The sequence below is a fragment of the Lingula anatina genome, chromosome 9 (genome assembly GCF_051362555.1).
Source record: "Lingula anatina isolate TDL-2025a chromosome 9, LinAna3.0, whole genome shotgun sequence".
Classification (NCBI taxonomy): domain Eukaryota; kingdom Metazoa; phylum Brachiopoda; class Lingulata; order Lingulida; family Lingulidae; genus Lingula; species Lingula anatina.
This window is the reverse complement of record NC_141775.1, coordinates 12,640,793-12,656,992: the sequence shown is the minus strand read 5'-3', so window position 1 is coordinate 12,656,992 and position 16,200 is coordinate 12,640,793. Positions and strand designations below refer to the sequence as shown.

General features: G+C 38.1%; 1 protein-coding gene and 2 long non-coding RNA genes across 4 annotated transcripts in view; 1 reads left to right on the top strand and 2 right to left on the bottom strand.

Annotated features, from left to right (window-relative positions):
* LOC147759929 (clotting factor C-like) overlaps positions 1–6,877 on the bottom strand; it is a 64,043-nt gene extending 57,166 nt beyond the window's left edge. Inside the window, exon 1 of the mRNA XM_086995616.1 lies at positions 6,751–6,877. Coding sequence (XP_086851742.1) covers positions 6,751–6,806 — 56 coding nt within the window. The 5' untranslated portion in view covers positions 6,807–6,877. The remainder of the gene's footprint in view (positions 1–6,750) is intronic.
* Positions 6,878–7,066: 189 nt separating this feature from the next.
* On the top strand, positions 7,067–14,123 carry LOC147759928 (uncharacterized). 2 transcript variants are annotated; one of them, XR_015330983.1, is made up of 3 exons: positions 7,067–8,533; positions 10,359–10,557; positions 10,940–14,123. It is a non-coding gene; the product is annotated as an uncharacterized LOC147759928 (long non-coding RNA). The 2 variants fall into 2 exon arrangements; XR_015330982.1 differs by lacking the exon at positions 7,067–8,533 and adding an exon at positions 9,718–10,100 and having other exon boundaries at positions 10,409–10,557.
* On the bottom strand, positions 12,960–14,808 carry LOC147759927 (uncharacterized). Its single transcript, XR_015330981.1, has 2 exons — positions 14,244–14,808; positions 12,960–13,581 (listed from the first exon to the last, which is right to left on the bottom strand). It is a non-coding gene; the product is annotated as an uncharacterized LOC147759927 (long non-coding RNA).
* Between the last annotated feature and the right edge of the window lie 1,392 nt (positions 14,809–16,200).

Genomic DNA, 16,200 nt, shown 5'->3' with positions numbered 1-16,200 from the left:
CCCCCCGACCGTGTTTGGTCACCGTACAGTCAGGAACGGAAAGAAATGATATAGTGAAAAACGCTGCTAAACTGCAACAGGATCCATCGTGCGCAGAGATTCGCCTAAAAAAGGACCAACATCTGGCATTCCGCAAAGAGTGGCGCAGATTATTTTCTTCTGAAACGATAGAAAAGCAAAAGCCTGAAAACGCAGGCCACCAGATCGTACTTGACAGAAAAAAACGCGTTTTACTAAGAGATGGAGTAGTCATTGACCGTTGGGACTTGGGGAATTTTTAATAAAAGGGCAAAGTGATTGTTATATACTTAGGGTAGCGCATTGGAATATAAATTCCGTAAAAAACAAATTAGAAAACACTGATGTAAAAACATTATTTAACCAAGCGGATATAATTTTATTGAATGAAACAAAAAGATGCATGATGTTTTATATCCCCGGCTATAAAACGTATCTTAGCGGCGGGGAAAATCGTCACCGAGGAGGTTGCGCAGTGCTTTTGCGGAATAGCCTTGACTTTCAGATCGAGCAAATGAACTGTTCTAAAACAGACATGATAACTTTCAGTTTAAAGCCTTATCCTGACGTTATCTTTGTGTCATGTTACATACCCCCCAAAGGGTCACCTTATTTTAATGTAGACACAATCTCTGAGCTAAGCAGTCTCGTGAACAACGACGTAGTCCAAAACAACAAGTCCCTTGTATTACTGGGAGACACAAACTCTCGTTTCTCACATCTGCGAAAATCGTTTTCAAATTCTCTAGGCAGGGGCTACTCATATAGGATGCCAAACGATAGGGTGAAAACTCCAAACGAAAACGCAGTACTTATCGTGGGAGCATTGAAACCGTTAGTGCTGGTGAACGGCCTACAGTGCAACAGAAAAAATTATCCCTGCGATCTTACTTTTAGAATGAGGGATAGATGGATATCTGAGTTAGACCATTGCTTCATATCACCTGACCTAATACATTGTGTTTTAGAGTTGGATATCATGCGTAACCTCACCTTACCATCTAACCACGCACCAATTTTCATCAAATTTGACACGCGCGGATGGTCATCGAGAAGGGGAACGCTTTTAAACGCTACGCTAGAACGCGCTCAGTTGTTATGTGATCACACCACAAGCGGTGAAGCCGCCAGAAACGCGAAAGTTCACAAGCACTTCACATGGTCGAGTGTAGACCACAAAACATTCTATGAATCAATCGAACGGACCGACCCACCTGATATTGATACAGAAAATTTCGATGTGAACAAAATCTGTAACGAATTAGATCTAAAGATGCGCGAGGCATTAACCGCAGCATCGACCAGTCAAACCAATAATGCGACAGACAGAACTTCTAGTCCATGGACATCGCAATGATTCATGACTCAAGAGCCTTGTGGCAGAGAATAAATTGGAACGGAACCGTTAAGTCGCGGAGCGAACCTGAGAACATAACCCCCAGCGAATCAGATTTTAAAGTGCACTTCGAGAATCTACTAGCCCCAGCCGGAGCGGAACCGGCTCCCAACGAGATCGCGTGCCCCTACGTCCCAATCACCGACGATCCTATAAATCCAGGGGAGATAGTGGATGCTATAAGGTGCGTAAAAAGTGACAAGAGCGGTGGTCCATCAGAATCCCCCCCCCCCCCCCCCCCGGGGGTACTGAAAGCATTCTCCGCCAAGTGGTTAATTTTTATCACCATTATATTTAACCTAATATTTGTTAACACAGTTGTGCCAACTACATGGACTGTGTCGAGACTAGTAGTTTTATTCAAGAAAGGCGCACGGGACGTCTGCGGAAATTATAGGGGGATCTCGATTATGGACACGTTTGCCAAGTTGTACGACCTTGTATTGTTTAAACGGCTCGAAAAATGGTTTAAACCTCACAGAGAACAAGCAGGGGCCCAAAAAGGCAGAAGCTGCTCCGAACATATTCTCACTCTCCGTTTATTGATCGATTACGCAATGTGCAAACGTCAAAAACTGTACATTATCTAAGTGGACTTTACTAAAGCGTATGACAAACTTCCAAGGGACTCCCTCATTAAAGCCTTGTGCAGCCGGGGGTGCGGTCACGCGATGACCGCCGCCATCGCAGCTATGTACTCGAATACAAAACTAGCACTCGGGACCGCGATGATTTCAACTAAAATAGGAGTACTCCAAGGATCACCGTCGAGCTGTTTTCTATTCACTATGTACATCGACCAATTAGTGCGCGACCTGCGTGATCAGTGTCAGCCGGACGGCTACCTCGGCCGACTGCACGCCCTACTTCTTATGGACGATACTATTTTACTTTCCACAACCAGAGAAGGGATCACGCACAAATTTAACATCTTAAAAAACTTTTGTTTGCAGTCTGGGATGGTAATTAATGAAACAAAGACACAGTTTATGGTTATCAACGGTGACGCTAGCGACCGGGAGACAATTCATGTGCCAGGCTACAATGTGGAAAATTGCGAATTATATACATACTTAGGCGCTGTGTTTAGCCAGGACGGCAAAGTCTCCACCTCCGTAAAAGAACAGGTATTACACAAACATTCACATTTATTCAAATTTGCCGCATTTATACAAAAAAAACCAGGACTTCCCTTTTTGGATAAAACGTAAAGTGCTTGACGCCGCTCTTATGAGCTCCATTTTGTATGGCAGTGAGGCATGGCTGTGCGGCGGCGCTATGCCAGCCAATGTTATATACCTGGCAGCATTAAAAATCCTACTGGGAGTTAGGACATCGACGCCTAACGACCTCGTATTGGCAGAGCTCGGTGTTCCTTCGTTGTCAGCCAGAGTTAAGAAAACGCAGAAAACATTTATGTCCAAAGTACTTTCTGAAAGATCAGATCTACCAGACGACCCCCTGATGACTGTGTGGACACTCTGTAAAAATGCCCGGACGAAGGGCGCCAATTACTTGACCAACGTGCTAAACGAGGTTGATGACATTTGTATCTCTGACATCACTAAGAGACAGTTAGCTATTAAGAACTCCCGAAGTAGTAAAAGTGTGTTTTATACCGAGATAAACCCCAGTGTGAGCGTACACGCCATGTACGAAGGGGCGGTTCGGGAGGAGGACAGAATCCCAGCCACTAGATTAAGATTATCTGCACACAGTCTGGCTATCGAGACAGGCAGATGGGCGAAAAAGCCACGCGAACAAAGACTCTGTGAGTGCGGCAACATACAAACGGAGAAACACGCAATATGTGATTGTATTTATACGGCTATTTGCCGCAACAAATTCCCTACAATAGACTTTACAAACTTAGAAAGGGTTTTCAATGACGTATGCAGATGTATAAGAATGTGTTTAACTAAATATTAAAGAAAAACGAAAGAAAGGTCAAACCCGTATACAACAAAATCTTTGCCCGCGCAATGTAATTCGTTTTGCTTATATGGGAATAAAATTAACTAACTAACTAACTAAGCTTTACTCCAGTTATCTCAGGTAAAAATCTACCTGTGCGTTAGTTACAAAGAGCAGCTCCCGTAGACCTGGGGGTACTAGATAAAATCTGAACACCAGGTTTATCGAGGAGCTAGAGAAAGAAGGGAAGAATTTTTCCTGCACAACTTCATCGGAATTTTATCACGGACTTGATCCAGCTTAGACCTCCAAACTAACAGGGTGACATGGGCAGTTTTCACAAACAAATCATAAAGCTATATTTCAGTTAACCGCCTTTAAAATAAATATACCGTTCTGGGTAAATTAGAATTGTTATTAAATCGCGAGAATATTTTTGACTTAAATGATGATTTTATTATTAATGGAAATTAAGCTACTATATGAGGTACATTTGAGGTACATGTCCTTCATGTTTTGCGTAAGTCTACATTTTGCTGTATGTGCTTGTAATTTTTTAAAATATGTGCGTACAATTTTTGCAGGTCTAGTTACCCCCCTGTTATATGATGAGAGTATAAATTTGGCAATTAGTTCCTTAGCTTATTTAAATAGAATTGCAGTGTAAAATTTTCAACAAGATGTTGGCGAAATAGCCCATTACTCTTTGTAGGTATTTCCTCCGTCAAAGTTTGTCTAAAATTATCTTTCAATCTTTACTCTTTCAAAGACAGTATAAAGTTACCTGACATATTTTCGTGTAAACTTAATGACAAGCCAAGTGTCTCCAGTTCATTCCGTACTCAATTTTACCCAAGCAAATTTTTTCTTGAGTAGATCTTTATAGCACGGTGTTCTAAGCTTACAAATTTGCAAAAAAAAAAAAAAAAAAAAAAAAAAAAAAAAAAAAAAAAAAAAATTGCGTACTGACGCAGAATTTGCGTTTCAAGTTATAAAATGATCAATCTTTTAAATTATTTATATATATGTATTTTATATTTCAGATGAAATAATCTTCAGAAACAAATCCTCAATGCATAAACGAATTAGGATAACGAACCATTTTATTACAGCAGTTCCCATTTTTTTCTTTAATATAACGCTCTTCTCTCTGTTTTTCCTCAACACGTTGTCTTCCACGGAAGCTTCAAGTTACCCTGAGAGCAATTTCTTTTATTATTGTTCGCGACCGTGTTTGAACTTAATTGTTTAAGTATTGATATTTAACGTCATTTACAAATACCAATAAAATAACCCCATGAAATAAATGAGATATATTGAAAAATATGAAAGCCCACCAAGACGAGTTTCATACCTGTTATTACCTGGCTTGGGAATTGCAGCGGTGCATAATTAACAGGTTTTATTGTTAACCAGCTCTTGGTCAACTACAATGAATTTAAAAATGCATCAGCAATTAGTAAGCTTGCCAACTGATGACAGTATCTAAAAGACTATCAGCTTTTGATATGATCTAAAACACCTGAGGTGACCGAGATCGCGAGGATCTCAACTATTGTCACCGAAGTTAGTAAGTTAGTCATGGAGACCGTCACAGATAAAGAAAGATAGTCAAGTGCTGCAATTTTGGTGAATCCCACAGCAACACACTGAGGCATAAAGAAAATTGCTCAACTCCGTTCAACATAACTTTCCAAAATCATTCTGTCTGTTTGCACCATGCAGCTCAGTTGAGTCTCGTAGACCTTTATCCCAATTGTCGTCACAGTACCGCGTGACCCAGATCTGTTGCTTCATTTATGCATATTGAGGTGAGGTTTACTAAAACGCTTTTTTACTACTAATAGTTTGTTTTTATAATTTTTTAATGGCGGGGATCTAGTGTATAGATTGAGTGCTGAATCTTCAAAATTCGAGAAATGGATTTTTATATGACCATTGTCCTTTAAGGTCACAGTAAATTGCCTCCTATGACTTCCTATTCAAGTTCAATAGTAACTATGGGCGTATCTCTGCCAGTTTTGAAAATAAAAGCTTTAAAAAGTTGCAAAGTTCAGTTTATGGTGTAAAGTTGGTCAAAGGTCAATTTCAAGGACACATTTAGATTGCCAGTATATGACTTCCTATTTAAGTTCAAAAGTAACTATGGACCTATCTCTGCCAGTTTTGGAGATAAAAGGGAACAAAAATTAGAAAAGTTCAATTCATGATGAAAAGTAGGTCAAAGGTCAATTTCAAGGTCACATTTAGATTGCCAGTATATGACTTCCTATTTAAGTTCAAAAGTAACTATGGACCTATCTCTGCCAGTTTTGGAGATAAAAGGGAACAAAAATTAGAAAAGTTCAATTCATGATGAAAAGTAGGTCAAAGGTCAATTTCAAGGTCACATTTAGATTGCCAGTATATGATTTCCTTTTCAACTTTAATAGTCACTATGGACCTATCTCTGCCAGTTTTGGAGATATAAGGGACTAAATGTTATAATTTTGTAGTTACAATAATGTGCCATAAATTTTCTACAGAAAAAACTAAATAAAATAAAGAAAAGGTCATTTTGGTCAAAATTCTTGAAATGGGAGGTGCTCTGAAGTTCCAGATGTTCAAATTTGATGAAATAATGTCATTTTTGACCACAAGTTGTCTGCCTCGCCAAGCCTTATGTTTTATTTTTCCAGGGTTCAAAATTTACTATCCATTACCGTACTGCACATTTTGGTTCCACCACCAATAGGTACTTTTTGATACAGCGTAACTCGAAAACCGTATGGAATACAAAAAAAAAAAAAAAAACGGAGACCACCCCCAGTGTTTGGCTTTACATGCTCTACAAAATGCAAAAAAGAATGGATCTCTAGCATAAACGGTTCCCGAATTAGAGACAGTTTTCAGTTTCGATATCTTATGGCCACTACTCCAGACTTTACGAAAGGCCAAAAAATCTGTCAGACATTCGGTCTGACAAGCCTGAAAATTTTGTCAGACCGAAACAAAATCTGTCAGACCGAAGTAAAATAATAGAAATATAAACCATTATTCGTGTTTTCATGTGTATTTTCTAATGTTTTAAATCATTGACATTAAATCAAATAATAATTTTTTGATAAATATTTATCTGTAGAAAAGTAAAATAAGAAAGAAAAAAAATAGGCAAAAAATTACTTGCATAACAAGTTTTTTTTTTTTTTATTATTTAATGAAAAAGACGATGTGGAATGACACAAGGACTAAAAACATTACAAGTATGAAGAATGTGTAGCTAGTAATATCAAGTGGGAAATATTTTTCGTGCTATATTTATTCTCCACACACCACCTCGCGAGATCAACGTGTAGCTGGTCACTTACACAGTGAGACCCTACGGCATAAAAGTTGCAATTTATCTTCATATTTCGTGTAGTTATGCATTTAAAAGCACTTACCTGTTTTTGAAAACCTTATGCAACGTTATATCCTCTGCACTCTGTAATTCTCTCATTTTAAGAAACTTTTGACTACGTTTCTGTTTCTGTCCTCTCCAAACGACAGACAAAGGGAACTATTCTGACAAACGAGATTTAAACGAGAGTAACAGAAAGCGTTGTTCTATGGGTTCTATTCATTCCGACCAATGAGAGACCGTAATACGGGCTCCGCCCCCACGCGTGTAATCTCCTTCTGTTATAACTCCTTGTGGTAACTAACTAGTAAGATCCACACCCCCATTGTCTGATGCTAGAATCCTTAATTTTCCTTGAAACCACAATATAACAATGACATTTTGTGTAATTTAATTTTCTGGCACCAGTCCACATTCATTAGTTTAACTGTTTCCGCTGAAGCAGATGAGAGATAGAGAGCTCAACTCTAAAAGAGCAAGCTAGCCATTCATGAGAAAGTACTGACAGTTTTATTCAATAATTATTAAAGTGGATCATTCAATCTGTAATCATTCATCTAACCTAAATTCATTTCTACACATGATTTTCACTGAAATATCTATAATTATGAAAACATTGGGGGTGCATTTAATTGATGTTGTTGTGGCAAAAAATATAATGTATGAAATATCATTGATTTAATTAATTTATTCAACAAAAGTTTTCCTACCTATGAGCACGGCTAGGAGCCAAAACGGAACTACTATGATGTGACCACTGATAAAATTCACTGAGAGATTATTCTTCTTAATTTTTTGGCAAAACATGGACAACATGCTGGCTTCACTGCATCATCTTGGACTGAAAGTGAAAAAGACACCTCTTTTCATTTGCCTAGTGTACCCATAACATTCAATACTAAGTGCTGTGTACTGTCAAAGCAACTCACAAACCTTAATCTATAAACTGTAATGTGCACAGCCAGTAGCATTTCAGAACTGTCAATAGGAGTGCTACGCATGAATTTTCGTGCTATCGCTGATGATGCTTCACTCTTAATTTTTTACGAAAAAGGCGAGAAAAAGATGTTTCAGGTTGACTTATCCCCCAAAACGTTCTTAAATTGAGGAAAAAATTCAACAGCGTTAAAAATTCTTTTAGGTTTACTACCTTGTTGCTAACTTTATACTTTTGGCAACTAAAACTTTTCCATCGTCTGCGCCGTGGTGTTGTGCTTATATTGACGATAGGTGGCAGTATGAAATATCGTTTTAAATAAAATTCCAAAGTAAAATTCAAGTTAATGTCTCAAAAGTAATCGCTGAACCATAAGAATTGTTATTGTAATCAAAAGAAAAAACACCTCCCGATGCATTTTGACAAACTTACGAGTTACAATTGGAACTGCATTCTAGCATTTCCAGCAAGGTTAGCTAGGGCCCATACGTAGCAGTGGCAGGTACTCGGAGAGTGCGTCTACCAGTATTTTTTCAATCATTTTCGTACTTCCAACATTTTCTTGTACATTTGTGTCCAACAATTTCCTAAATTTGTGTCTGCTAACTTATTAGGTCGTCTGTTGAATTTGAGACAAATTACTGGACAGTTCCCACACCCCTTTGCCTACTATTTCAATCATTTGAAAAATCTTGATGGCAATGAATGCCCTCTATCGAGTGCTGTACTCAATTTTCCAGGAAAAGCCAGCACATTAGTACTCAATTTTCCAGGAAAAGCTAGCACATTAGCTGAGCGTGAAATACGTCACGACGTTGAAGACGCCGGGATTAATATCAAACTTTCTCTGCAGTGAGTCTATTCTTCATTAGGAGCGAAAACTAAGATGGTTGTACTTTGATTTGCCTCAGTTTTCGGCCTTACAAGCTCACGGTACCCTTACCGCTGGTAAGGCCTCATAGCAGTATGTACAAAAAACTTGAGACACTTAAGTACCTCGAAATGTCCACGTTCTGACAATCTCTGTGGGTCCTCCGTTGTACCTTGTAGTATGTAAATCCAATTAAAAGTGTTTTCGTGTACCTTCAGGCACGAAGTTCATAAAGTTTTGGTCACTTTATTTCAGCTTCCTCCTGCACCGACACAACAGCACGCCATATTGTGGTACACTTGCGGAAAGGACGACCACCTTTTCAAGGTCGACCTCGAAATGGAGTTGACCTGTTTCACGTTTCCAATGTAAACTTTTAGCGCCCTCGGGTGACGAGTTGTGAAAAATGGTGTTTGATCCATGTAGGCAACCTAGCTCCAGTTTATGTTTTACAAGCATTTGGGCATCCATTTGCGCTTCTGACGAATTTGGCCTACCTTTGCCCTAAAACCTACTTGAATAAATATTTGAGAAATTTTATAATTATAGTATTTTATAGCAATAAAAATATATTTAAAAATCACGTATTGTTTTATATTTTTTAATTATTAGTAGTATTATATTTTCGCCCTTAATCAAAATACATACATGAATTACATTAAAAGGAAAAAATGTTTTTTACTTATTTTTTTTATCAATTTTTTTATTTTTTTATTTTTATTTCTTTGTTTTGTTTATTTATTATTTTATGGATGACATGCTCGAGCTCTGGTGTTCCAAACACTCCTGGGAGAGGACAAAAAATGATAAAATAAAAATAAATAAATAAATTGCAGCTCAAGTCAAAAATACAAGACTGGAAATGAAAAATGAACCGCAAAACGAATAGGCGTCATTCACTCTGGGAACATCAAACAGTTACCAGTCATTTATTTCATTTTTGCATCACACAAACGACTTCAAGGCCTCTGTACACCTTAACCTCTTCCTCAAAAGAAATAAAAATAAATAAATTGAGAAAAAAATAAGTAAAAAACATTTTTTCCTTTTAATGTAATTCATGTATGTATTTTGATTAAGGGCGAAAATATAATACTACTAATAATTAAAAAATATAAAACAATACGTGATTTTTAAATATATTTTTATTGCTATAAAATACTATAATTATAAAATTTCTCAAATATTTATTCAAGTAGGTTTTAGGGCAAAGGTAGGCCAAATTCGTCAGAAGCGCAAATGGATGGCCAAATGCTTGTAAAACATAAACTGGAGCTAGGTTGCCTACATGGATCAAACACCATTTTTCACAACTCGTCACCCGAGGGCGCTAAAAGTTTACATTGGAAACGTGAAACAGGTCAACTCCATTTCGAGGTCGACCTTGAAAAGGTGGTCGTCCTTTCCGCAAGTGTACCACAATATGGCGTGCTGTTGTGTCGGTGCAGGAGGAAGCTGAAATAAAGTGACCAAAACTTTATGAACTTCGTGCCTGAAGGTACACGAAAACACTTTTAATTGGATTTACATACTACAAGGTACAACGGAGGACCCACAGAGATTGTCAGAACGTGGACATCTCGAGGTACTTAAGTGTCTCAAGTTTTTTTGTACATACTGCGGGGCCGTAGCGATAGTCCGAAGGTTCAATAGTCCGAATGTTCACTATAGAACCTTCGGACCAATGAACCCTTGATTAAAAAAATCGACGAAAATGTTACCACTTTTCGGACCAATGAACCTTCGGACCAATGAACCTTCGGACTATCGAGACGCCCCCCATACTGCTATGAGGCCTTACCAGCGGTAAGGGTACCGTGAGCTTGTAAGGCCGAAAACTGAGGCAATACTTTGATTAATTTCCCGTAAAATGCCATTGAATTCTTTCTTCAGTGTGAAAACTGTAAAAAGTCGGAAACGCTACACTAACAATGAAATGATGAGGCTGAAAAACCGTAGACTTCGTGGGAGCAATTTGAGTCTTTGTAAAACGTCATTCAAGCTTTATTTTGACGAGATGGGAGTACATCTGGACCAAAAAGGTGAAGGACACATGTTATAAAGATTGTTTCAGCTGCGCTCTAGACGTTCTCATCACGATGCAATGTGCTTTTGACTATTTATTTTACCATATGCCTCAGTACGTACAGTAGGACGACGTTGAAAAAAAAAAAAAAAAAAAAAAACAATACATTGTTAGTGTTCTTTGCCATTTTGTTTTCATCTGTCTCTATGCGAAATTTGGACTATGAGGCTGAACTGATAAATCTGGTTGTGTCAGTACTAATGTCAGCAGTGGACTTAGACTCGGATGCTCTCAGTGATGTTACTGTTAATTTGACTTCCAAGTTTTTTTTTTCTGCTGTAATTCATAATGACATCTGCTGTGGTTTTAATGTATGAACTAATACTTTTTTCTTTCAGATTTCTTTTGGCAACAGAAATTCTCGTAGAATGACCACATATATTTTTAAAATAGAATTGATGATGCTATAAACTTAGTACATAGATCTCTGACTCTGGATGTGATTGCCAAATTTTTTGTCATGTCAGGCTTAATGACACAGAGGATAGTGCTGTCTAGTGTTGATGAAATTGGGACCAGGATTGCTACCACAATGGAACTACTGCCACTATAGTATAGAACGTCATAAGAACTCTTTTATAGACACTGATCGAAAAGTGAATTATTGATTTCCGCCTTGGATGTACAAATGACAATCAAAGCATCTTAAGTTAACAGACCAACTGGAAGGCCATTCTGAAATTTTACATGGAAGACATGAACAAGAAGAACAGCCTAGTTACTGTCTTTATCCCTTTCTGCATTGGGAAGGTGGTTGTCCCACTGTGTGTCCCAGACTCCAAGGACAGTTCCCCTGCCCACAGCCATTGTACCGCCACTCAGATGTGGATCCCTTGGGTAAGAGTAGGTCTGCATTGAGGAGGTGGTTGTCTCACTGTGTGTCCCATCTTCCAAGGACAGTTCCCCTGCCCACAGCCATTGTACCACCATTCATGTGTGGATCCCTTGGGTAAGAGTAGGTCCTCATTGAGGAGGTGGTTGTCTCACTGTGTGTCCCATCTTCCAAGGACAGTTCCCCTGCCCACAGCCAATTGTACCTCCACTCAAATGTTGATCCCTTAGGTAAGAGTAGGTCTGCATTGGGAGGTGGTTGTCTCACTGTGTATCCCAGCTTCCAAGGACAGTTCACCTGCCCACAGCCATTGTACCTCCACTCAAATGCTGATCCCTTAGGTGAGAGTAGGTCTGCATTGAGGATGTGGTTGTCTCACTGTGTGTCCCATCTTCCAAGGACAGTTCACCTGCCCATGCCATTGTACCGCCACTCAAATGCGGATCCCTTATGTGAGAGTAGGTCTGCATTGAGGATGTGGTTGTCTCACTGTGTGTCGCAGCTTCCAAGGACAGTTCCCCTGCCTACAGCCATTGTACCTCCACTCAAATGTGGATCCCTTGGGTAAGAGTAGGTCTGCATTGAGGAGGTGGTTGTCTCACTGTGTATCCCAGCTTTCAAGGACAGTTCACCTGCCCACAGCCATTGTACCTCCACTCAAATGCTGATCCCTTAGGTGAGAGTAGGTCTGCATTGAGGATGTGGTTGTCTCACTGTGTGTCCCATCTTCCAAGGACAGTTCACCTGCCCACAGCCATTGTACCGCCACTCAAATGCGGATCCCTTAGGTGAGAGTAGGTCTGCATTGAGGATGTGGTTGTCTCACTGTGTCGCAGCTTCCAAGGACAGTTCCCCTGCCCACAGCCATCCCAGATAGCATGCAAACGTTGGGCCAACGTTGGCCCAACGTTGCCTTGGTTGACCATGCATACGTTGGCCCAACGTTGGGTTTCCATCTAAGTGCTCACTTTGGCCAACGGTTGGCTGAACGTATTTGGCCAACGTTGGCCCAACGTTGGTCAATATCAATGCTAACGCATTGCCAACATATTCCCAACCAAACTACGTTGGCCCTACATTGGGCCAACTAATATTCAACGTTGGCCCAACAATTATCCAACCTGTAACCAACAGTGTATTTACGTTGGTTCTACTAATAACCAACATCGACCCAACGATTACCCAACCTCAAACCAACATTGCATTAACATTGGGCCAACGGTAGGCCAACTGGTATCTGCAATTTGCACAATGATTAATGACCCAACCTAAAACCAGGGGCACAGTGATTTACATCATTGAACCAATGGCAAAATAATTTTATCCAGAATCACATACAGTACATAGTAGGGCACTGTAATAACATGTCTGATGCACAGGCAGATCAATGTCCTGATGAAATATCTTAAGCATCTGAAATCTGCAGACTGCAAGGTATAACTGAAAAATTAGCAAGGTAATTAATGGATGAATTCTTCAGAGGACTTGATCTGCCTGTGTTGCAGTAGAAACAAAAAGATTAGTGATATATTTTAAACTGTTTAATTAATTCATAACATTACACTGAACAATACCTTCAACCAACTATATAATGTGATGTGAATGGGAAAATAATACAAAAAGACATCTCAAAGAAACTTTTTTTATAAAAATATTATAATATTAAATTTAAACAATCATAAATGTATTTTATATGAATTGTTTAATGATTCATGTCAAGAAAATTATTACCAGTCCTGTGAAAGAACTTCCCACCTTATTCCTGGAGTCAAGGCAGTTTTTTTCACTATTATGGTATTTTTCACCCAATCCAAGATTCACGATTATTTTTAAAAAATCTTCATTAAATTAAATTTGAATCCAGAAACCCTTGATTAATATCAGGCAAGGTGTTTAAAATTCAAAAGAACTGTCATTAAGTAGATAAGTTACTAGTAAGTCTATAAAATCACATAAAGTCTCTTTCTTCAGGCAAAATCTCAGACATTGTCTCTTCAAATAAAATCAGTGGTCATATGAATGCAATCTTCATTTTTTCTCTCTCGATCTTTCCAGTGTCCTGCGCCTGCATGATCTTTGGCAAAGCACGATTAGTTAGGTGTATCTTCAACATCTTTTTCTGAACAGTCACAAAAGAGTGTGCTGCATCTACAAATTTAAATATAAAAAATTTAACTTGAAATATAATGCTGGAATTATTATGCATATGTATCATATGCATAACATTTTTACATGCTCTTCCCACATCACTTTGTTCATATACATACTAGTAGTTGTGTATTATAATATAATATGATAATCTCCCCATGTTCTCTAAGTTAGGCAAAAGCTAATATCTTTAACTTTTACAAGTGAGTGTCTGTGTGTGCAGTAATTTATAGCAAAATTACTAGTAGTTCTTCCATGTACACTTGACCATGGATTCAGTTTTAAAGGGTTCAAAATCTCATACAACTGTACTGTACAACTGAATACTATATTATTTAGTACTACCAACAACTCTATCACAGAATTCACTGGCAAGGATTCATACAGACATTAAGGCTCTAATTCAAGTAATTTTCAGGGAAAGGTATTATCCCCATCTGTGAATTATTGTCTGTATATATGTCAAGCTTGAAGTAATATTTTACCAAGGGCAAAAATGGTGAAATACAAACCCTTTTCAAACCTAATAGCAATGCAAGTACTTTTCAAAGTCACAAACAAAAATCAAAGTGCTGGACTAAATTTGAATACTGTTCAAGGCTGTATGGATCCTGGTGCATCAGTAAATTATATGGAGAAATACAAAATTGAAAGACACTTACATGCTCACTTCTTATCCTGTCTCTTTATCTCTTCATTTTCTTTCTAGTTTCCAAAAGATGTATTCTTTTTTAATCCAGAAATCAATGTTTTCAGTCTCTTCCTTATAGAACATTCTTGACCCTCTGGCTTGGATGTTTGAAATGGCTTAACCGTTGCGCGCTTAAACTGACCTGATTGAGCATGCTGTAGGCAAACAGTTTATGTCAAACTGACAGTTAAGATAAACACCTGGCTTGAAATGAATTTGGTCTATTGAAAGTTACCAGTTTATTTTAATCACAAGTCCAGCTTAAATTGATGCTAACTATGAGGTTTACAATTTATATATCATATATACAATGTATAAATCAATTGTCTGATTTCAATAATAATAATAATAATAATAATAATAATAATAAATATAATGTTTTCGCAGCATTATTGGAAAAATATTTTTTTTCATTCAGTTCTTTATATAGGTGAAGTACTTGTAGTAGTACTATATATGAATGTTTATTGCTTGGAGGATAAATTAAAGCAGAAAACTGATTTTAACTCAAGGAAATTAAACTCATAATGAAAAAAAAATTATATTTTTCTTTTAAGCCTAATAACACTATGTATATGATCAAAAGATAGGTATATGTGCTTCTCAGTTGTGAACAGAAACACTTTCAAATTAACTATTGGGTTGTTAATTGCATACGTTGACTACGTTGGCCCAACGTTGGCCCAACGTGTGCATATTGCAGTTACGTTATTTCATAAAATGATGTGGTTGGGCCAACGTTGGGCCAACGTGTACATATTGCAGTTACATTATGCATATAATGATGTAGTTGGGCCAACGTTGGGCCAACGTAATATTGCCAACGCCAACTATGTGCCAACAAACCAACCATTCCCCAACGTTGGCCCAACGTATGCATGCTATCTGGGATTGTACCGCCACTCAAATGTGGATCCCTTGGGTAAGAGTAGGTCTGCATTGAGGAAGTGGTTGCTCCACTATGTGTCCTGGCCTCCAAGGACAGTTCCCCTGCCCACTACTTTTGCCTTTAAGATGTTTTCCTTATATTAAGGATTACTTTCACCAATTATCCAGGTGATGGTTTGCTACAATTGTACAGTTTAGTACAAGATTCAGGTCTCTGCAAGTATCAGTGTATCTGTCCCTCTACCTATGTCTATCTTGTGAGACTCTGCCTTGTCTTTTATGATTGATTTTTATTTACATATGATAATTGACATGCAACCTGACGGCTACCATGCTTATACATATCAAATTAAAACATTGCACATGCATTCCAAATAAAGCATGACATGCAAAGTAATAATTACCAATACCCACTTTTTGGGTTAAGTATAGACTTTCACATTTTATGGTTTTTTGAAACTGACACTTCTTTTTTTTTCTGCATTGATTAATTTCCACCCTATGGTTGAGCCCTTGGGCAGAAGAATCTCCACCCTTAGATAAGGATGTCCTTATCAGTGTATCTTGAGAAGTTAACTCTACGCTGTGTTCCTCAGAATCCCTGGGCAGTTCCATGGTCCACAACCTTGCATTTTACAGGGCTGGTTTTTTTAAATCATTTTCTGTGGCCATGGCTGTTATCTTTTATTAATTTTTCATTTTCATATTGCTTTGCAAATTATAAGAAAGTCTTTTTAATCTAGGATCATTATTGAGTTATTTTAGTGAATAAGACTGGCTAATCCATTTTCTGCATTGATAATAATTTCCACTCTATGGTGGAGCCCTTTGGCAGAAGAATCTCTACCCTTAGATAAGGAACGTTCATATCAGTGTACCATGGCTGTGTTTCTCAGCATCCCTGGGCAGTTCCATGGTCCACCACTGTATTTTACTAGGCTATTTTTTAAAACCATTTTCTGTGGCCATGGCTGTTATCTTTTATTATTTTTTCATTATCATATTGCTTTGCAATTTACAACAAAGCCTTTTCTCCTGGG